The following is a 23304-nucleotide window of genomic DNA, read 5'->3' on the forward strand; positions in this document are numbered from 1 at the left end:
TATAAAGCACAGCTCACACTTGATACTTTCTGATTTTAAAAAAATATAATTGAAGTCGATATATTTTATACATGTTTTATTTCCATAATTACTAAATAAAATACCGGTGGTAGTACCTTGTGATTGGGTAGGTACCACCCAATTTTTACTCATCCTAGAATTAAAAATATATTTTATAAACATAGCAAATGTTTGAAGAGTCAGCCAGTGAAGTTACAAGGGACATATTAACTTATTGTTCCATGGTTGTCTTTCTTACTGCAAAAGCGTCTATGACCGTCCGTGACCACTTACCATCCATTCTCCATCTAGTGGACTATTTGCCCGACTCTTTGCCCAATACAATAAAAAAATAATAAAATACGACTAGTAATTAGTAACTTATGATAATAACAATAGTATTTGGGCATATTTGATGAAACCATCTATCAATTGTGATTTGCCCTCTTAAACTATTCAAGAGAATCTTGCGGCAAATTAAAAGCTTAGTACATTATAAAAAATCTCATCGGTTACTATTATAACGAGTATTTGGAATGATAACATAAGTTCATCAAGGCGGCTAAGCTTAAACAATACAAAAAATATTAAGATTCAATGAACACAGACCTATGTTTGCTTAATTCTAGATTACATTTATTTATTTAAAAATGGAAAAAAATATTTTCCTAAGTTTTGTGGATAAATGTGCTAATCTTGTATTTTTTTTTTGATTTATAAAACCGTATAAACATTTAGATTATATTGATATTATTAAGCTAATTCGTATCATATCTCGTGGAGGAAGCAATTCGGAAAAACATTTTCTTTTCAGATTATTCATCCTTATATAAGATCTTATACAAACGAAACTAAACATTAAGCTGCGTCTCTACTAAAGAAAAAATTGTAAATTTGCGTGTTATCAACACATAATTTGTATTTTCGAAGAAAGTCAACCATAGTAATTATTTTGTGTGTATGTTATGAAAAAAATAATAGTGGAAACGCACCTTAATGTTTGCAACAACTTCTTAGGCATATTTCTCGTAGGAACATTCAGCCTCTATGATGGCTTGCCTTGAACATATTTAATTAAAATATCTATTCCTCCTTGACTTTACCCTGGTTGTCCCCATAGAACATGAGACACATGGTCGCATGCAGACACGCCTTCGCTGGAATAAACTTCTCGTCGAAAGCGAGCGCGTAACGATACATCCATACAGCTTGTTCGTACTCAGCCTGATCAAAATATAAAAAAAAATAAAAGTGAAGTAATTACGAGAAATTCGAACAAAATGACGATTCAATATTTCGGTTGTATAGATATATCTACCGATTTTTTTTCGGGGAGTTTTCCGAATTGTTCGGATTAATCCCGGCTGCTGAATTACACCTACGGACATCTCGCCAAAATTCGAAGTCTCACCCGCACTACATTGATGTCCGAATATCCACAACAGCGCGATTTCTTAGATATTTCCTGCCTCGCACAACCACTTTGTGGAACCAGCTTTCGCCGGCGGTTTTTCGAACCGATACGACATTGGAACCTTCAAGAAAAGAGGTTACTCCTTTCGTGTTTTCGTGTGCGTGTTATAGATGTCTATGGACGGTGGTAGTCACTCTCCATCAGGTAAGCCTCCGTAAGCGTTTGCCACCTATATCATAAATAAAAGTCATAGAGACTTACGAGATAGGAGTGTGAGACAGCAACCAGGAACGCTTCTATCTTACTCTTTGGTGACATGTAGAAGGACAAGTAAGCCACTTCCTTCGCATCCAGTTGTTTCGATTGCCTGAAATAGACATTTTTATATTGATTATAAAAATTATAATGTTTATAAATAACGTAAATAACGCCTCACTGCGAAATTGTCGATGACGTCCAATTTGTAAGAAAACTAATAAAACAAAATTTTAATGTCAAAATTGTTTCCATTTCAGGTCAACGAGAAAATGACATAATGGTAAATTTAACAAATTATTCTCGTGAATTGTGTCTCATTCATAGCAGTAAATTGACCCTGACAAACAACAGGTGTTATATTGTCCCACGCTATCACATAAAGGTCAGGTCACAACGTGTGGGCAACTGCACGCGACAGGCCGTAGTGTGCGTGCGCGCACGAGCCTGTACACGGACACACTACTCACACGTGCAGCAGCGCCACGAGCGCGCGCAGGGCGTAGTGCGCGTGCGCGCGCGACGCCAGCGCGTAGGCGGCGCGCACGAGCCTGTACACGGACACACTACTCACACGTGCAGCAGCGCCACGAGCGCGCGCAGGGCGTAGTGCGCGTGCGCGCGCGACGCCAGCGCGTAGGCGGCGCGCACGAGCCTGTACACGGACACACTACTCACACGTGCAGCAGCGCCACGAGCGCGCGCAGGGCGTAGTGCGCGTGCGCGCGCGACGCCAGCGCGTAGGCGGCGCGCACGAGCCTGTACACGGACACACTACTCACACGTGCAGCAGCGCCACGAGCGCGCGCAGGGCGTAGTGCGCGTGCGCGCGCGACGCCAGCGCGTAGGCGGCGCGCACGAGCCTGTACACGGACACACTACTCACACGTGCAGCAGCGCCACGAGCGCGCGCAGGGCGTAGTGCGCGTGCGCGCGCGACGCCAGCGCGTAGGCGGCGCGCACGAGCCTGTACACGGACACACTACTCACACGTGCAGCAGCGCCACGAGCGCGCGCAGGGCGTAGTGCGCGTGCGCGCGCGACGCCAGCGCGTAGGCGGCGCGCACGAGCCTGTACACGGACACACTACTCACACGTGCAGCAGCGCCACGAGCGCGCGCAGGGCGTAGTGCGCGTGCGCGCGCGACGCCAGCGCGTAGGCGGCGCGCACGAGCCTGTACACGGACACACTACTCACACGTGCAGCAGCGCCACGAGCGCGCGCAGGGCGTAGTGCGCGTGCGCGCGCGACGCCAGCGCGTAGGCGGCGCGTGCGCAGCGCACGGCGCAGGCGCCGCGTCCGCCGGCGCCGCACCACCAGCCCGCTACCAGCGCACCCGTCCAAGAGTTCGGCCGCTGTCGATTCCCAAACATGGTTTTAGTAATAAAAATAAAATTGCTGTATATCTTATATAAGCTGATCTGATAACGAACAAAAATACCGACCGTTTATGCTACATTTGGCGAGGGAGCCATTACTATGTAACAACAGAATACAACGATTAGACGTTTGGTGACATAGTTATAATATATCTTCGTTCAAGAATGCCGGAATAGATACCGTCCTCTTATGAGATATTCTGCAGAGCTGCAGTTTCAATGTAGTCATATGCTTTTATACTTATGCTACAAATACCAGACAGCATCGATGCAACCGTCCACAGACCTAATACTGCAGCATTACATCATAATAACCCAAAAGAATATACACTACTTTTATCAATATAGTTGACTGAAGCCAAAAATCACTACTGTTAATTTGTCATCGGTCAAAGTTGGAGTCATGCTTGCAGTCCGTTCAAATGGCCAAAAATAATAATAGTAAGCTTACAATAATTGGCATCGATTGTAGATAGATAGATAGAATACGTATAAAATAAAAAAATCAGTTATCGATACCGTCTGGTATAAAATTTCAAGGTCAAAATTGGGGTTGGGTATCATGTATATCACTTTGATCTTAGCCAGAAGCGATATCATATATATTGTGGAGTGTTTTATAAAAAATATCTATTTTTATTTGAAGAATATAATGTTTGTATATATAGCGTACGATTGATACCTTAAACTTTTTGAAATAAATTTATTATCATTTTAAATGTGTATTTTAAACAATAAACAGATTAAAATTTAATATAAATAATATTTTTAATTGACTATCCTTACAACCATAAGTACAATAAACATAGTACATATATAAGAATAGATAACATTTGACTACATATTTTGTTATTTGACTACATACCAAGGTTTATTCAGGATTTTTACCACCAATTGAAATACTATAACGACCAATATTCCATACTTATTTTTTAATGATAATCCTCTTGTATTTTATAATGTTTTAATTTAACCAATTTGAACCAAACTCAATGCCATATTAAAATACAGTTTGTACGCATACTTTTGTAAAATTTAGTAATTGGGCCACTGTTTTCATAAAAATAATCAAATAATGTATTTTATATTTTTACTACTTATGTAAAACCCCTTTTCAAATAATATTTTAAAGTTCTATGCTCTTTAACTAAATACATAGAATATTGTTATTTGCAAAATTTGAAGCGTCAATAGTCGCAGTACCGCTCAGGATGCCTTAAAAGCGTTTTTTTGCTTTTTCAAAAGCCTTTAATTGCGTACACCATGCAACTCTGATAAGGGAATGTTAAAAAATTGGGGGGTAGAAAAGTGAGCTAACCTTTAACTTTATATCATAATAATAAAACGAAATTTTCAATGTAAGACAAAAATATTGCGGTCGTAGATGACATAAGGGTCTCTCAAGGATCAATTCTTGGACCTTTTCTATTATTCATATTTACATGACTTGCCCTTTTTTATTAACCAATAAGATACAGTATTTTTTTTCGCTTTTGTCATAAAAAATAATACTATTTAATGGAAACACTAAATATTTTTTCGAGTATTATACATCGCTTTAAGACTATTTTTATACATGTTTTTAAAATTTACAATTTCAAAACAATGATTTGACTTTTAACAGTAATTAAGCAAATTTTAAACTTAAATATGAGTTTTAAAATATATCTGTGCATTAAACTATTAAGTTGATTATATATAAATGGCAGACGAACGAGGGGAGGGAGAACAGAACCTAACCTAACCATCTCCGATTAAATAGCTCAATATTAATGGATTTACTTACAAAATAAATCATAAATATACCACAGATAACTGTTAACTAATTCATACACATTTTACAAACTCAAACAACTTTATTTAATGTATAAGCATTACACTTTCTTATTGATGGTCAAATTAATGGTTCGGAGAAGAAACTCAGCGGGTCTTTTTTTGTCAAATTAATTAAATACATATTGTATATGAATAGAAATAGCCAGGAGGCGATCGTTTCATTCCCATGGTGTGCTATCAAACATAAACTCAATAATTGTATAGTAACGTTTCGCACATAAGCGGTACAGTATTCAAACCAAATAAAATCAAAATATATGCTCACCATTTCAACATATTTAGCTATCTTAGCTCCGAGGGTAACGTAGTCAAACGAGTCGAACATTTCTGCTAACTGATGCATGAGGCTTAGCACAGGCTCCCAGCCTTCCGTGCTCACACGAGTCAGCTTCTCAGTGATGAAGTCTTCCATTGGGTCACCGATTATACGACATTCGGGCACTTTTTTGTTCGAAGGTGTCACTAATGTTATTTCTGTCGGCAATCTAAAATTACAAATGAGGTACAATTATTGCGGTGAAACTCATAAAAATTCAGACATACATTTATATATGTTGCATGTAAAATGGACTTGAATATTATTGATAAGACGTATTTCTTGAAAGTAAATAAATATGAGACAACATCACATACATTACTCTGATCGCAATGTAAGTAGCTGAAGCACTTGTGTTATGGAAATCAGAAGTAACGACGGTACCACAAACCAGACCCAAGACAACATAGAAAACTAATGGTAATCTACATCGACTCGGCCGGGACTCGAACCCGGGACCTCAGAGTAGCGTACCCATGAAAACCGGTGTACACACCACTCGACCATGGAGGTCGTCATCGGAAATTTTTTTATTGAATCATACAAAGTGTATAGTTGAAAGATAAGGTTGAAAAATTGTTTCAAATGTGCACTCACTCGACATCCGAATCCGTGAGTAGCTGTCTAAAGCTGACGATATGCAGCCAGTAGCCGAGCTGGAAGTGATGATACGAGCAATCCTGCTCCTTCATCGACATGTCTTCCGGTTTGAGATCTGGTCAAAACATTCAAAATGACCCAAGTTCTTGAAAAATAAAATAAAATTTCGTTAAAATTTATTTTGAAAATATACCGAATTTATCATGGATATAATTTTGGGGTCAGTGCAGTCCGATTTTTAATACAAGCAGAAAAAGTATTGGTCACGTTACTCTAAACGTCCGCCAACCCTTGACACAACCACTTGTAAATATTTTCTGATGATGTTTCATCATTTATTACTACCATATGATGGTTGAAGATATGAGTTGAAGTAGCACTAAGCGCTTTTAGTTTATGTTTAGTGGGTTTATGTTTATTACTACTTATTTTACTCAAACCACTAATCAATATTTTTATATGCTTCCTACGCCATTATATTTTTATATGTTATGTATGTCTAAAAAGATACATGTTTTGTAAATGTGCTTTAAGTAGGTCTCCAGCGAAACTTCGCGTTTATTCAAAATAATAGGAATTTGTAACTTTTTTTCCTATACAGCTGTAGTATCGCTCTCTAATCGGCTAGTAATATTTTAGCGCTCTCTAATATTACCCTAAAACAAAATAAGGACTACGTACTAAGTATTATTACCAGCAATAGAAAAAGTGATGACTGGGCGTTTCTACCCGGATCCGGTGGAGTACCGATTACGTGTACAGCTGTCAATCTCAAAGGAGACTTGCCGTACTACGCAAAACATATTACAGTGATCATATTATATGCGTATGCGCAAGTGCACTTTCTATTGCCGTACAAACCGAAGTGACGGCAAATCCGACACGACCGAAAAGAATTTATTTCGGCTTGACGTGCTTTCCTAGTCACGGTACACACTTTTTAGTCTTTGGACTGACATTGATCTTTGACTGGTAAACCCTACAATTGCCAGGGCGCCCTTTTTTTTCGAATTGTCTGTTACTGTTGGCCAGAGTGGCCTCTACAGCGTCACCGGGCGGGGTGGCAAGTCACAGAAGACTCTGCCGGAGCCAGGGCGCCCGGATGATCGGGCAACTTTTATAGGTTCGTGCAGTAGCGAGGGGGGCACTCACTGTGGCAGCCGGCGGGCCCGCAGCCGCGCAGCGCGTCGTGCGTGGTGCGCAGCAGCGCGTCGTAGTGCGCGCGGTGCGCCAGGCGGTCGGCGCGCTGCGCGGGCGCGCGGGCGACGAACTCGTCGAAGAAGCCCGCGTGCAGCTCGCCCGCCGCGCGCCGCTCGCGCTCGCGCAGCAGCGACACCAGCTTGCTCGTGTCCGCTGGACGGTCACATCCCATAACGAGCTAGCTCATTTTGTCCAGTGTCAAAGTTGGGTCGATGGGATTTATTCCACAAAAAATAAAACTAGTTATACCGGATTTGAATCGCGTATATTAATTTTTTTCATGGGTACACCACTCTGAGGTCCCCGGTTCGATTCCCGGCCGAGTCGATGTAGATTACCATTAGTTTTCTATGTTGTCTTGGGTCTGGGTGTTTGTGGTACCGTCGTTACTTCTGATTTAGCTACTTACATTGGGATCAGAGTAATGTATGTGATGTTGTCTCATATTTATAATAAAAAAAAAAAAAAATATTTTTGGCATCCCGACGTTTCGAGAACTTTACAGCGTTCGTGGTCACGGGTAGATTTATTCCAATTATAAAAGTGTGAAATATAATTCTCAAAATTAAATAGCAACTCCACATCCATTCGACTTCAAAATTTTAGACCCACTTTTATTGCTTACTAAATGAACTAACTAGTAATTTCACCAGCTTGCTCGTGTCCGCTGGACGGTCACATCCCATAACGAGTAGCTCATTTTGTCAAGTGTCAAAGTTGAGTTGATGGGATTTGTTCCAATGGTATGTAACTTGGTAAATAGACATGAATTTAAAAGCAGACTAACTCCCGGCTCACACTATTTTAATTTTGATTCACTCCACATCAATTCGACTTCAAAATCTTAGACACATTTTTATTGCTTAATAAATGAACTATAGTCTGTTCGCGTTAAGAATGCAGTGGGTTGTCATTGTTTACCTGCCTGACTCCGCCCCCTTTGATCAATCAAATCTTTTCAAATTACAAGTTCACATTTAATTAATTATTAACTGATATTTTTATTTTTATAATTTAAATTTTGTTTATTTTTATATTTATATTAAATTTATTCAAGCTGTACACGTAATCATTAATTTAACCTATAGCTACTAGATGGCGTTATGTCAAAATATGTAAATTTCTCCATCGCGATGGCAAGATTCGCAAACGATTGTATATACCTAGTGTTAAGAATTTTGTTGATTAAACACCCGCATTCGATTTTTACTTTAATGTCTATTTTAAAATTAATTATACTTAGTCTTAAAAACAAATATAATTTGTTGGAATTTTAACACAAATATGCATACACCTTCACCCCGCTGTTAAAAAATATTTGATTGATCAGGGGGCGGAATAAAGCCGGTAAACAATGACAACTCACTGCATTCTTAACGCGAACAAACTATAGTAATTTTTCATTCAAATGAATCCACATCCACTAATTATTCAAACAATATTTATCAACATTTTAAATGAATATAAATTGATATAATATGTGTATAATACCTCTATCATGGCTGCTGAAACACTGTATGTTACTCATTTGGCAATTCTCGCCGTCCTTCTCGCACACCACGTTGACCATTGGCTTCACGTGCGTACATATATCGCCCTCCCCCATATCTGAAATACAATGATATGAAAGATACATTTTATGGTCTGTACAACTACACAATAATTTAAATTTTATGCTTCTCACGTCATGTATTTTATCTCACTGTCTCCACAAAGGGAGGGGCATACTGGGGTTCATTGGCATCGAATGTACCGGAATTTATTTAATTATTATTTTAATTTCTAATAATAACTTCCTCTGTTCCGACGCGCCACGGGATCGCTTGTGCACGCGACCGTGACGTCATAGCAAGAGGTCGTAAACAACTTACATACATGTGCTTTTTAATTATGCTGACATTGGATTATTTAAATGTAATCTTAAATAAAATATAGAAAGATACAAGATAAGGGAAATATATTACATATTATATACTTCCTCATGAAAGTACAAAGTAAAGGACATTTATGGGATGTTACTTTTGCCATAATTTAAATAATAAATCATTAATAATATCACACTATACTATTACTAACTTAAGTTCCAATGCATTTTTTCGCATTAACTATTATCTATGAATTGAAAATTCAACGTCATTATTAAAAAAAACATACAAATTAGAGTCCTTTCACGCCTGAAACCGATTTTGTTTTATATAGGCTGAGCGTAAAAAGCCAAAACATAGCCTAGAGATTCAATTATTTTTCAGCATACCCATTTCCTTCAAGTTACTGAGCTGCTTCATGAGGCAGGCCCAGTTGGTGAGCAAGTTGCGCGCCAGCCCGGCCATGTAGCGCGCCTCCACGCGCAGCGTCTGCTTCAGGTGGAACATGTGCGTGTTGTGGTTCTTCTTCATTACGTTTATCTGAGCCAGCAGGAAGTTCGTCGCCGGCTGGAAACAAAACGTTATCATTGTATCAATGAATAAGTCACACAATCATATTAAGGAAGATAGTTCACATTGACTCCTCGAAATTAACTATAATGTGCATTTACAGAGAAAGCTAAATTGCAATTTAAAAATATTAGTAAGTCACACAATCATACTCCAGGAAGATGGTTCACATTGACTCCTCGAAATTAACTATAATGTGCATTTACAGAGAAAGCTAAATTACAATTTAAAAATAAGATATTTAGTTTAACTTTTCTTACCATCATATTATTGTATAAGATTAGATCGAGTAGGTTGTACATATAGTTTAAATATAAATTAAAGTTAATTAATTAAATTTGTTTCAAAATTGTTTCTGTTTTTTTTTTCGCCCCTTTGTCTGTAGCTTACGTAACTAGTTTGTATGTATGTGTCATCAAAAACAAAACAGTTATATTTCACTTGATAAATGAAAATATATAGAGTAGCCAACGACTTAATTAAGCTTTGAAGTGTTCTTTTTTTTTTTAATGGACAAAGGAATGCGCCATATGATAGTGAACGGTCAGCCAAGCGCGACACTTCACAACTTATAAATATTCGATGGGGGAATACTTTTAACAAAATTAAGTAATGGTGGTGCCTCTAAAATATATATGTTGTAACTTCCGAAATAAAAATAAATATAGATTCTGTCTTTGACTGAGCCTTCAACGTTGGGAACAAAGCTGTTATATTATATCTCGTGTCTGTATAATAGGCTATTTGACAATGCGAAAAATAAATTGTGAATTATTATAATCACATAATTAAATAATTACGTAATATATACACTATATTATGAGTTTAAAAATGGTTATTTACTAATACTTAATTTATTCAAAAATCAATAAAAATGCATTTTTTCAAACGTTTGTCACGTGACACAAAACGCTCCTGATTGGCCGGGCTTATGATGAAGTCACTTTCTTGTAAGCTTTGCATTTCTACTATATGAACCACAGATTAAAATACAGGAAAATGACGTCACCGACCCCATTGCAGCGCCATATTGTCCAAGTAGCGTTTTCGCGCATTATATAAATATGGAAATTTTAATATGATATTTTTCGGCAAATATGTAATTTAAAAAAAAAAAAAACTTTTACTGGGGTACCTTAACCTCTAGTAAATAATATAAAATGGATTTTAAAAACCAGTCAAATAGCCTATGACCCTGGATCACTTGCCCTTCAAACCGATAGTCATAACACAACATAAGCCGATATAACTAAAGAAAATATAGTACCCAAACGAACTTGTATGATATCACCAAAATAATTACAATGGATAATTATAGTAACTGTTGTCAATGTAAATTTCCCACTGTTGGGCTAAGAGCCTCTTCCTATGAGGAGAAGGTTAGGAGTATATTCCACCCCGCTGCTCCAATTATTAGCATATTAATTATAAACACAAATTAAGCACATGAAATTTCAGCTGTACTTGTCTGTTAAGATGTACTGGACCGTCTTGGCTCTTGCATCAAATCCTACTACTATTATAAAGGCGAAAGTTTGTATGTATGGATGTATGGATGTTTGTTACTCTTTCACGTAAAAACTACTGAATGGATTTGAATGAAACTTTACCACAATATAGCTTATACATCAGAATAACACATAGGCTAAAATTTTTGAGGTTTCTAATGTGAGGTCGTAAAAAAACACATTTTTTGCGCTTACATTGCAAACGCTGACTGAATCCTACAAGATAGATCAAAACAATGTACTACAGTATTGTACAACTTAAAAAGGTCTACAAAAAAGTCCATGATGGTATATGTTTATCTCTTAGGAATAACCCACAATAACTTATTTACGAAGCGATTTTAAGCGATTACTAGACTAGACGGGACGAACCTGAAGTCCACGCGAACGAAGTCGCGGGCAAATGCTAGTTAGCAATAATACTCAACAAACCTCGTATAAACTAAGTCGGAACGCCGCATCAGCCGTCGCCAGGGCCTCGTCGTAGTATCCCATCTCTAAATAAACCGAACCCAGCGACACCAATACTAAGTCCTTGTATTCCTCCTGTACCCAGCGGACGGCGTTGTGGAGGCAATGGAGAGCGTTTATGTTGTTCTTGCGAACCCTCCAGTACAGAGACGAGAGGGTCAGCAGCATCCATTTCGGTGCCAGTTTCTATACAAAAAGTAAAAAAAAAAAAGTAAAGTAACAGCCTGTTAATTTCCCACTGCTGGGATAAGGCCTCCTCTGCCATTAAGGAGAGGGTTTGGAGCATATTCCACCACGCTGTTCCAATGCGGGTTGGTGGAATGCACATGTGGCAGAATTTCGATGAAATTAGACACATGCAGGTTTCCTCACGATGTTTTCCTTCACCGCCGAGCACGAGATGAATTATAAACACAAATTAAGCACATATATATATAGTGGCGCTTGCCTGGGTTTGAACCCGCAATCATCGGTTAAGATGTACGCGTTCTAACCACTGGGCCATCTCAGCTCATTTATACAAAACGAGACAATATATCATTACATATAGTACGACACAACTTAGATGTCGCATCGGCAAAATTCGTAAAACCGATCACATCCGAATTGAGTACGCTATCCCAAATTATCAATATTTATTTCTCATTCGAATATGATCTTTACACAAACGTAATAACTTGTAATATATGACCTAATATATTCGTCAATTTGACGCGTCGATTTACATGCACTTGCTTACTCTGACGCGTGAATCTATAGCGACGAATAGCGTCGAATGGCGCGATTTCTATTGGTTGTGTAAATCGGCAGTAATCGGTTTTATTTTCATTCCATTGCATTTTCCGATGCTACATCTATGTAATTTGTGTCGTACTATACATATTTATTTATATTAAGAAATTTTAACGAAATGGACCAAAACATATAACTACTCTCCTACAAATATTTGTAATGGCAATATAAATTCATAATTCGGTCTTAGCAGGATTGCATTTCTTTAAAAAAAATACTTATGACGTACATGTTTGTCAATATCTTATCTCTTATATATTAGCTTTTGGAAAGTAAAGGGTTACTAACTAATATAATAAATGAGAAAATAACTCTATCCAGCTTAATTTGCTGATCCAATTTTGATCCGATCTGCTAAAATTTAGTATGAAGATAGTTTGAGTTTCGGGAAAAAACATGAGGATGAAGAAAATAAATGGTTATAACGGATTTGAATCGCGTATATTAATTATTTTTAACATCCCGACGTTTCGAGCACTTTACAGCGTTCGTGGTCACGGGTAGACCCGTGATAATATACGCGATTCAAATCCGTTATAGGTATTTTTATATCAATGTGTAATCGCGAAAATTTAAGACAATATTAAAATAAATGGTGACTGTTCGTATGCTTTAAGTAGTCTTATAAACTTTGCATGAGTAAAGACGCAGGCTGAACTAGTTTTTTATATATATTTACCTTTTTCATAGCTACGTATATACGCTGGCCTATTTCCGCTTCTTGCATGTGCTTAGCCGCTTCGACGTTTCCATCGCTGACATATTCCAGAAGTTTTGTCCGCATGTAGTCCGTATCTACTATTTCAGGAGTACTTTGTCTATGAAAAAGTAAAAATAATGAATAATAAATCATTAAGTACAATTGACGTCTATATACAGTAAATTTGGGAAGGTGCTCTAATGAGAGGATGACAAATTTATTTAACGAAATTTGATAATTCATAATGTGCAATAAGAAACTATTAATACTTAATTGAGAGTAGGCTACATAACCCAAATGTGCGTGAAGCTTGTACTACGCACAAACTTCAACTTCCATATTCTTCATGTGCGCGTAGTGCGCGGCGTCGCGATCGAGCGCGCAGACGTCCGGCCTCGGCCTTACCTGTTCTTCTTGTGCGCGTAGTGCGCGACGTCGCGTTCCAGCACGGAGACGTAACCCTTCGCCTTACCTGTTCTTCTTGTGCGCGTAGTGCGCGACGTCGCGTTCCAGCACGGAGACGTAACCCTTCGCCTTACCTGTTCTTCTTGTGCGCGTAGTGCGCGACGTCGCGTTCCAGCACGGAGACGTAACCCTTCGCCTTACCTGTTCTTCTTGTGCGCGTAGTGCGCGGCGTCGCGGTCGAGCGCGCAGACGGGCGGATGCCACGGCAGCTCGTGTTCCTCGGTGAGCGGCACGCCCAATTTCTCAGTGAGTAGGGACCGCATCCTGATAAGAGCAAATATAATATAAATATTTAATATTTAAACTAAAAAAAAACAATTTTTTCATAACATTTTTAAGAATCTACTGAGATTGATCTATTTTAAGATGTAAAGTAAAAGTAATATATTGTTTTTTTCTGATTTCCAGTATCTATTTATATTTTGCTTCAAAGTTCACAGTCTAATCTCACCTTATACCTTTATTCTCAAAAGGCAGGAAAACTGGAATGACGGCATCTAAACTTTTAGGCATCCTTGGTACATTTTTGCAGAGTTCATCTGACGGCCACTCGATCTCTTTGTCAAAGTCTTCCACGTTTCTATTAATAGTTATAGATGCATACCTTGAAAAAAATAAAAAAAATTTTAGCATAAATTTATTTAATTGATTTGCCAAGAAATTATTTGAGGAACATGAAACTAAAAATGCATCTTAAACGATGATCGATGATCGGGTTTAAACCCAGGCAAGCTTCACTGAATATCTAAGTGCTAACATAAATGTTTTTATAATTCATCTCACGCTCGGCGGTGAAGGAAAAAATCGAGAGGAAACCTGCATGTGTCTAATTTCATAGAATATCTGCCACATGTGTATTCCAACCAACCCGCATTGGAACAGGGTGGTGGAATATGTTCCAAAAGCTCTCCTCAAAGGGAGAGGATGCCTTGGCCCAGCAGTGATAACTTTACAGGCTGTTGTTGTTATTAGTTGTTGTTGTCGTTTGAAATTTAAAGCGAATGTCAGTGCCCCTCACCGAAAGCGCGACCATAGACAACTTTAAAATTACAATTCCTGTAGGTCACATACTGTTGTATGGGTAATATTGTGTTCCGGTCAGCATGATGACTGACCCAGTATAACTAACCACAGGGACAAGGAATATAAATAGGAATATAATATCTTAGTTTAAAAGATCAAGAGTAATAATATCTCTTACATTGTCTATATACAGTACCATAAACTCATCGACACTTCCGACTATCTTTATTAGATAAAAAAAAAGTCTGAAAATTTCAAAACTTACATAAATATCCCAGTTTCGTATTCAGACAAAGATTCTCGTGGAATTTTTGTAACCTTCTTCTCATTAGTATGTGGGACAGGTTTAGCCTCATTTGGAAAGGGGTATTCTGAAACAACATTATCAAATATTAAGCAGCACATGAGATGTCACATATAAAAGCAAACATTGATTAAATGGAGAGAATATCTTCAAATTTTAGACAAGAAATTAATCCTTAAAATTTTGATAATTTTGAATTGTTCTAATGATTAATACCTGGAATTGAGGGAGCCGGAGACGGTTTATCATTAAAGTTGTTTATTTCAATCGGCTTTTCAGTCTGAGACGTAATTTCAGCGGCATTGCGACCATTTTTATTTATATTCTTAATCAGCTTCTCCAGATTATAAATGGTCTCCATTGCATCGATACCCTGTTTTCCCAAAGTTTCGTCGCTATACAACGGACCATCAATGAAGTATTTTATCAGAGAATTTTTCTCTATATAATTTTTCAATTTCTTTATATCCAAACCTGTTATCAATGACATTTTCTCAGAGTTCTTTTCCTTATTTCTGTAATCTGTAATAAAAAATAAGTTCTTTATGCTGAAACTACAAAAATAACATCTTAATCTTAGATTAGCCAATCAACGTTCAAGGTAATAATGTCTTTAACAAACTGGGATTGTTGCTTTGATCCAAAAAAAGTTTAATCAAAAAAATATTTTAATGCCAATTATCCGGTCTCAACTCCTTCATTCAATATAGAAGCATCACACTTACTTATTGATCGTTAAATTAAACACTACCACCGGTTCGGAAAAACCCTGACCTGAGAAGAACCGGCGAAAGAAACTCAGCGGGTCTTTTTTTTTTGTCAATCTAATTAAACACATAGAATTGTCGACCAGCAATGCCCATAATTATGACAAAGAATGCTATATACTACCAAAGTCATCTCCATTTTTTAAAGTTCTTAAGAATTCTGCTTGCATTTTAGGCCATGCAGCTTCCTTTAGTTTGTATTCATGTAATTCACCACGTAGCTTGTTCAGTGTTCTGAAATTGATTTAATTTTCGAGGCTAAAAAATTATATATACATTATACCGTAACAAAAAATGTCATTTGCGAACTATAAAACTTGTAAATTTTATATTCATGTCTTTGTGGCTCAGAGTACTATACTAAAATTCCATATTATGGTTTGTACACATTTGAAATGGTATGTTATTATTCGATTGCTAATTAAATCAGATCAATTCAAATTTTATCTAGTTTTCAAAATTAGATAATTGCAATGATATTCTAATAAACAGATATGTTATATCCATACTAAACAACAGAAAAAAGTGTGCCGCGCCGGGGACCGTTTATTTTAGTTTATTTTTACATTTCGTTAAAAGTAAAAGGGATAACTAGATGTTTTAATTACGCAAAACGTATTACTACGTAATTATGATGTATTATAACGTATTACTACGTAAAACAACTAAAGGCAAACGTCCCAATTAGGACGTTTTCTAGTCTTCACTTTTTGCGCGTTAATAACATATCTGTTTACTACAACATCATTGGATAATTGTCAATCTTTCAATACCTGTGATGCTCTAAACCCTTTACTACATGCAAATTGACATTGGGCTGGCCAGATATCCGGCTTGGTCAACAAATATCTGACTAGGTCTCATATCTACTTAGAACTATTTCAGTATTTAGTTTTATTTCATCTATGTATATAAATATAACAACATTCAAGAAATAAAATAGTACTTACTCCCTAATTGCTTTTATCCTTACTGCTAATTTTGCATGACATAAAACTCCATATTTATGTCTTATTGCTAATTCCATTCTTGGATTCAACTTCAAAGTTTGGTCATAATATTTTAATGACGTGTTAAATTCACCGATCACGGTATAAGCATTCGCAATTGAAAAGTGACTCACATAATTTTTTGGATCATGCTCTACTGCTGCATTTAGTACAACTATAGCATCATTCGTTTTACTACAACGATGTAAAACCATTCCAAGACTCCCTAGAGCTACATCTTTGAACACTCTGAAAGAAAAAATGACTTTGAATAAATAAAATGAACTAAGGCTACATATTATTTAGTTTCCTTTCTTTTTCAATACATGTAGATGCTTAAGAGACGTAGGTCGAATGATTAGGACGCGTGCATCTTAACCGATGATTGCATGTTCAAACCCAGGCATGCATTACTGAATACTCATGTGCTTAATTTGTGTTTACAATTCATCTCATGCTCGGTGGTGAAGGAAAGCATTGTGAGGAAACCTGCATGTGTCTCATTTCATAGAAACTCTGCCACATGTGTATTCCACCAACCCACATTTGAACAGCATGGTGGAATATGTTCCAAACGTTTTCCTCAAAGGGAGGAGGCCTTAGCCTAGCAGTGGGTAATTTACAGGCTGTTGTTGTTGTTGTTATTCAGATGTTATTAATAATATTCAAATTAATTCAACAAATTTTATCATTATGCATGAAAGTTTTTTTTTAAATATTATTTACATTACAAAAGGGTTTAGCCCTTTGAAATAATATTTGACTATTTGTTTTAATACTAGTCTTATCTGTTTCATTTGTCATATTTAAAACAAAGTATATATAAATTATAACAATTTGTTAACTAATGCTACAAAATATCATTTAGTTGTATCAAGTTATATCAGTAAAATAGGGTCAAGGATAAATTTAACCAACACATAATAAAGATTCTTTTGCAAGGCAACTTTGAAATGACCAGTATTTTTTTAAATACTTTTGATAAGAAATTTTAATCTATGTAAATAAACAATAAGTTCGTTTACATAGATTTCCATATGAGTAAAAGTACTTCTATTCCTATCCCTGTTATATATATCTTATGATATAGATTATCTGTAAGAGGTTGTTCTAGGAATCATTTCTTTAAGATGCTTTTCCAACTAGATGGTAAGTTTTGATTGAGAACAGATAGCTAGTCTCGGTGGATAGATTTTGTGTTAAAATCTAGCATTCAATCAGATGTTTAAGATAGAATGATTATGTTAGAGAAGCACCATAATTACAGTCTGTATAACACTTATACTAGATGTTTATAAGTTTAATTTGTTTTAACCTTTACATCACTTTATATCCTATATAAAAAAACTCTTGATAAAAACAATGTATTAATTTAAGACTTAAGCATTTTATGTGAATTTGTTCAGTTAATAAAACATGTATATTAATTACCTCGGGACATAATGTAAAGCACGCCGTGAGCATTCAATAGCTTTGGTAGCACTGCCTCTAACCCTCCAATATAGGGAAGCCATGTGGTAATGTAACCAGGAAGAACTATTACGACGAAGCACCCCAGTCAGCCAGTGCCCATACTGACCGAGACTCATGATGGGTGATATTAATTCAGGCAACACAAATTCTGGATTGGCTGTTAAATTTACCCTGTTTCTCAGACTCTAAAAGATAAATGAAATATTAGTAAATATGTTCCACTAACATCTGTATAAATTATATCTGAGGAAGGATATAAATTAAATATCACATCTTCAGTACCAGACAGACTGACATTTTTTACCAAATAAATCTAGAAAAATGTTAACATAGTATCTTTTATTTAGGCTGGATCCAAGTTATATTTATTTATTTTCTCTGTGTGGTGTACAATAAAGTATGGAGTATATTTTAGAGTATAAGACGAACAAAGTTATTTACATACCTCTAAATGCTCAAAGGCAGACATACTAAATGGTAATGATGATATACGTTTACAATCAGGTATATCGCTATTTGGACCATAATAAGGATTAGGGAGTAAAAATTCATTTGGATGTATTTTATTAGAACCATCTTCTAGAAGAGCAGCATACCAGTCTATTATGTTAACATTACCGGCTTTTATGCAATCATCATTCTGGGCTATCTGCCTTCCAACATCTGTATATTTCCGAACATTAGCCCAAAGTTTATCTATCTCTATTTGTCTATTTATAAGATCGTTAAAAAGATCTGATATACTATCCCACCGTTGTTCTTGATTTAAAAATGCTAAAAGATCATACGGTCGGGCCATTTCAAACGGCGAATCAAGCTGGAATGTAAAAAATAAATAATGTATTGACCATTATCAAGGTTTTAATATAAATGTATAGGTAATATACAACTTTGTTAATATAACTTAAAACGGAAGCTATTATCATACCCTTGGCTGTATTAAGCCACTTTCAGTAACCATCCAATGATTAGAGGCATGTATTTCGTAAAAAAACAATACGCACGCAATAAATAAACAGGGTAGCTTAGCGAACAACATAATTAAGTTTTTTTAAGTATAAGTTATTTGAAAAGTCCTTAATATTAATTTAAAAATAATATGATTATTATTTTTTTATTTCAATGAAAACAAACAACAAAATCCCAATCGGTAGATCGACGCATGACAAACTGAGGCAAATTTTGGTACTTTGCAGTTGGTAATGAATAATGTCATCTGACAATCTGACAGTGACGTTACGTCGTTTAGTTGCCTAGCTAAAGTTATATTTTCGTATAAATCGATTACATAATTATTTATATAAGTGTTTCATTAACTTTCTTCTATTTCAATATATTTCTTGAATTATTATATATATTTGTTACTATTGTGTTTTAAATATTTGTCAGTGTCTGTTTTAGTAAAATAAAACATATATAATATATTTATGACGAGTTAGTTAATGATTAAAAATAAACTTCCTACGAAAGATTAGTATTGATAATATAGTTTCAAAGCTTTTATTCTTATTATACTTATTCTGTTATTATCTAGCTATATGATAAATTTGTATGAAAGTTAAGTTCTGAATGCGCAAGTCCATATAACTTCATTCTATCCACGCCTCTAGTGAAGACATTCGTTTTATCATTGTATTTCATAGAAAATCTAAAATGTTTGGCGCAAACAATGTATTGCGTTAAAATGAATTCTAGAACGCAATTAAATAAGCTTGTAATTTGTTAATAATGTGCTCCGCCTAACAAAATATATATAAAGTGACAATGAACCAAGCAAAAACATTAAATATCGGTTAAATATTGTTGATTAATTATGAAACTGTTGGTTAAAATAGAGTGAGAAGGAAAATGGGAAATGACGCACAAGTAGAGATAACGACGAATTCAAATAATCGCGTAACTGACCGCACAAACGAATTAAATATTACCAACAGAACCGTTGCTATTTTAGACTACAAGGTGCATCTGATATTACGCACTTAGTAAGCTCTCATGGAGTAAAATGGAATTCTAATACATATTTTATTTCTTCAGGGATTGCTTTGGTCATGCTCTCTAAGGAAAATATGTTTAACTGCCCTTTGGCTTCCACTAGGCGCTTTAATGTTTTGTTATGTGACAGCGTCAATATTTCAAGCAGATGATATACATGAAACACATTGTAGGGTAAGTTACACCACATGGCAATTATTTTTGACCAATTATTCAAATCGAAACAGTAACCAAGACAATTAGAGTTGTCGAATGTCGATATTATTATTAATACTTGATGTATTCTTAGGTTTATAATGTAGTTCCATCAATAAGTGCAATTACGGGAATCAGCCCACAAAGATATATATGGAGAATTTGCATTGCATACCACCTTGGACCAAGACTGTTAATAGGTTCGCTATATTATAACTACCATAGAGAAAGAACTTCGTACATAACTGAGGAAAGGGTGAGTTAAACATATGGATCTTAAATATTATTTTAAACTAGTACTTAGTACTTTTTTATTTTGTTCTATATTTTAATGTTTTTTTCTTTCAGATGCGTAATTTAGCAACAAAATTAGGAGAGGCTTGTTACTGGTTAAATTTAATTGAACTATTTGCTCTCACAGGTGTTACTTATGTTTCCAATAGAGAAAACTATTGTAAGATTTTTTTTTTTTAAATTAATATTATGCCAAGAAAGAATAAAATAATTTTATGAATAATTTTAAATATTTTTTACCTTCCAGTCATACACGAAAAAATTTTCATAGTATTCATGATAGCTACTTTACTGCACATGCTGTGTCGCGCACGTGTGGGTTGCATAGGAAATGACTCCGTAGAGCCAGTACGCACCAATAAAATCGTGTGGATATTGTTTTTTGTAGCCATAGCCGCTACACTCGGCCTTATATTTTTTTTTCTAAGGCACCGGTTGCTCTGTCGGCCGCTCGGTAAGCCTTTTTTATTATTCGTTTAGAATATTAACTCTACTGTATATTAACTCTAATATATCAATTATACATAGAATTTACTTAATACGCTCATCTATTTAATCCTTCTTAAGCCCTGTTTATCTTTGTCCATGCTATTTGTTGTGTAATTAATTGAAAATTTCGTTTATATAATTTATTGTACTTTTACGTTTCAGCATTTACATGGTTCTCTGTTTGCGAGTACATCCTTGCAACAGCAAATATGGCTTTTCACGCTGTTGTGGTTCGGGACCTTCCAGTACACGAACTGCAAGTTATATGCCCCACTCATCACAAGACCAAGTAATTTATGAGTGATGTAGTAAGATAGAATTTAAAAAAGTAAAATAACGGCAAACGTACGTTCTTCAAAAAACTTTGAGAGTGTAAGATACGGGTTTCTTCTACCTATATTTGAATAGCTTAAAAATATATAATTTTTAATTAGTTTATAATTGATGCACTCGTGAGCTCAAGTCTTTTGATAGAAACTCAAAACTATAGAGTTTTATTCTCGCTAACAATAAGAAAAAAATAATTTATAATATGCTATTTATTATAAAAAATGTTTTGATAGAAATTACAAAATTTGGGTGCCTAAATAATAGTTGGATTTACTTTATATAAAAACGAATACTGCTGGAAAATTTATACAATTGTGACGAAATATTTAAGCTTAATTATTCGATACACTATTAAGTAGGTATGATACGCTCACAATTTAAGTTGGCCAGTCAGATTTACTTAGTCAACAACGCAGCGAAGACATTGTTTCAACGATCTAAAAAGCGCATCTCTAGTCTAAGGATTGTGACGACGTAAGGAGTGAGACGAGGCATCTCAACTTACTACGTAATTTTCCAATTTAATTTTAGTCTTTATAAACATATAAAGTCAATTACTTTTTGTTTTTTAATCCTGTTTGATATGCGAATGTCTCGGACTTTCTTCGGGCCAATATGTCGCACTTATTGGAGCTATAATATAAATCACAATGAAATGAATAAGTAATTATTATATTAAGCATTGTTAATTTGAGGTTAAGTTAAACTGTTAAGCTATTCATTAGTTTTAAATACTACATTCGGTTAAGAAGACGGCAACAATGCTTTTAAATTAATTTCATCACACAAAAAAATGCCCAAATTAAATAGGCATAATGTGCCACTGTGTTTTCCAATTAAATGAAAAGGAAAAAGCTCTTGGAAAAATGTTTTAAGTATCTATTTCGGAAAAGAAAGAGATTATAAGCGTTTGTATTTTTGTTTTACAATAAGTGTTTACACTCACTTGTTTCATTTGCTTTTGAACGTATTTAATATTTATTAGCTTAATATTATAAAATTGTAGTGTAAAAATGTTGAAGAAGATGACCTAATTTTAAATCCACGTTACATATAACTTGTATGAAGTATTATAATATTATGTATTGTTTGTAAGTTATTACATTAATTTTAAAAGTAACTTTATTAATATAGTAGCTCAAAATGTAGCGAATGTATTCAACGTAGCTATTACTATTTACTGTTATTATTAAATTACATACATATATATTATATAGTCTGTTGAATTTTAAACGTTTATATTTGTGTTTAATGAATAAAACTTTGTTAAACGATTTTGTTCACAAAAACTGTTATAATTTAATAATAGATGTCACAATTTCCAAAAGCGCAAAGTTATGTTTTTATATTTTATTTTATAAGTGTTTATTTATATTCCATTTATAAATTGATATTAAGGGAATTGTTTTTGCAACAAGTTTATAATGCTTGTTTTGTATAAGCTGTTATTTAATAATTATAGGTATATATAGGCACAACACCATTTTAACTTTTTACCTTACATAGATTTAACCATTTTAATTATCTTACAGTAATAAATAATTATTTTAAAATATGATTAGGTAATTAATTATATTACATTTCAAACATATCCCCGTAAAAGTTTCGAATAAATTTTAATTATTATCTATCGATGTCAAACGAATTTTTAAAAACGTTACGCGTGTACTATTGAAGTTTGTTGAAGAAATAAAGTGCTGTACATTTTATGCTGATTTTTTATTACATTGTAGATGAATGAAATAGACGATACATGAAATTTTCTTTTTATTATTATTAATCTTTTTATTGCCCCCCTTTAAGTAATAAATAAACAACTATCTAAAATGATTATTAAGTCTTGTAATGCTAGAAATAATAAAAATCAACTAAAATAACAATATTTAAGATTAGTTACTTTTCAATGAAATACCGTATTACCCAGTACATGTGTATTATCTATGGTATTACCGAAAAAAGTTCCTATTCGAATTGAAAAAAAAGTATTTTATTTTATCCATTTATGAAGTTCGTATTCTAATTCTAAGTACATCGACAAGTATTTTTAGCTCCAATAAGAAATGACATCTAGTGGCA

The 23304-nt window shown here is 35.0% G+C and overlaps 2 protein-coding genes across 2 annotated transcripts; one reads left to right on the plus strand and one right to left on the minus strand.

Annotated features, from left to right (window-relative positions):
- Positions 1-712: 712 nt before the first annotated feature.
- Positions 713-19105, minus strand: LOC124544255 (tetratricopeptide repeat protein 17). Its single transcript, XM_047122728.1, has 22 exons — positions 18857-19105; positions 18374-18745; positions 17887-18113; positions 16417-16704; positions 15591-15700; positions 14916-15221; positions 14661-14766; positions 13824-13976; positions 13514-13636; positions 12887-13025; positions 11377-11601; positions 9256-9433; positions 8493-8609; positions 6954-7154; positions 5799-5916; positions 5151-5370; positions 2868-3025; positions 2660-2740; positions 2454-2532; positions 2140-2339; positions 1676-1781; positions 713-1224 (listed from the first exon to the last, which is right to left on the minus strand). Exons 1-22 carry the CDS (start codon positions 18965-18967, stop codon positions 1084-1086), a joined length of 3759 nt encoding a protein of 1252 aa, XP_046978684.1. The 5' UTR covers positions 18968-19105; the 3' UTR covers positions 713-1083.
- Positions 19106-19289: 184 nt separating this feature from the next.
- Positions 19290-22937, plus strand: LOC124544522 (post-GPI attachment to proteins factor 2-like). Its single transcript, XM_047123120.1, has 6 exons — positions 19290-19887; positions 19963-20094; positions 20210-20371; positions 20464-20569; positions 20657-20863; positions 21061-22937. Exons 1-6 carry the CDS (start codon positions 19777-19779, stop codon positions 21189-21191), a joined length of 849 nt encoding a protein of 282 aa, XP_046979076.1. The 5' UTR covers positions 19290-19776; the 3' UTR covers positions 21192-22937.
- The last annotated feature ends 367 nt before the right edge of the window (positions 22938-23304 follow it).

Source organism: Vanessa cardui, chromosome 4, assembly GCF_905220365.1.
Source record: "Vanessa cardui chromosome 4, ilVanCard2.1, whole genome shotgun sequence".
Classification (NCBI taxonomy): domain Eukaryota; kingdom Metazoa; phylum Arthropoda; class Insecta; order Lepidoptera; family Nymphalidae; genus Vanessa; species Vanessa cardui.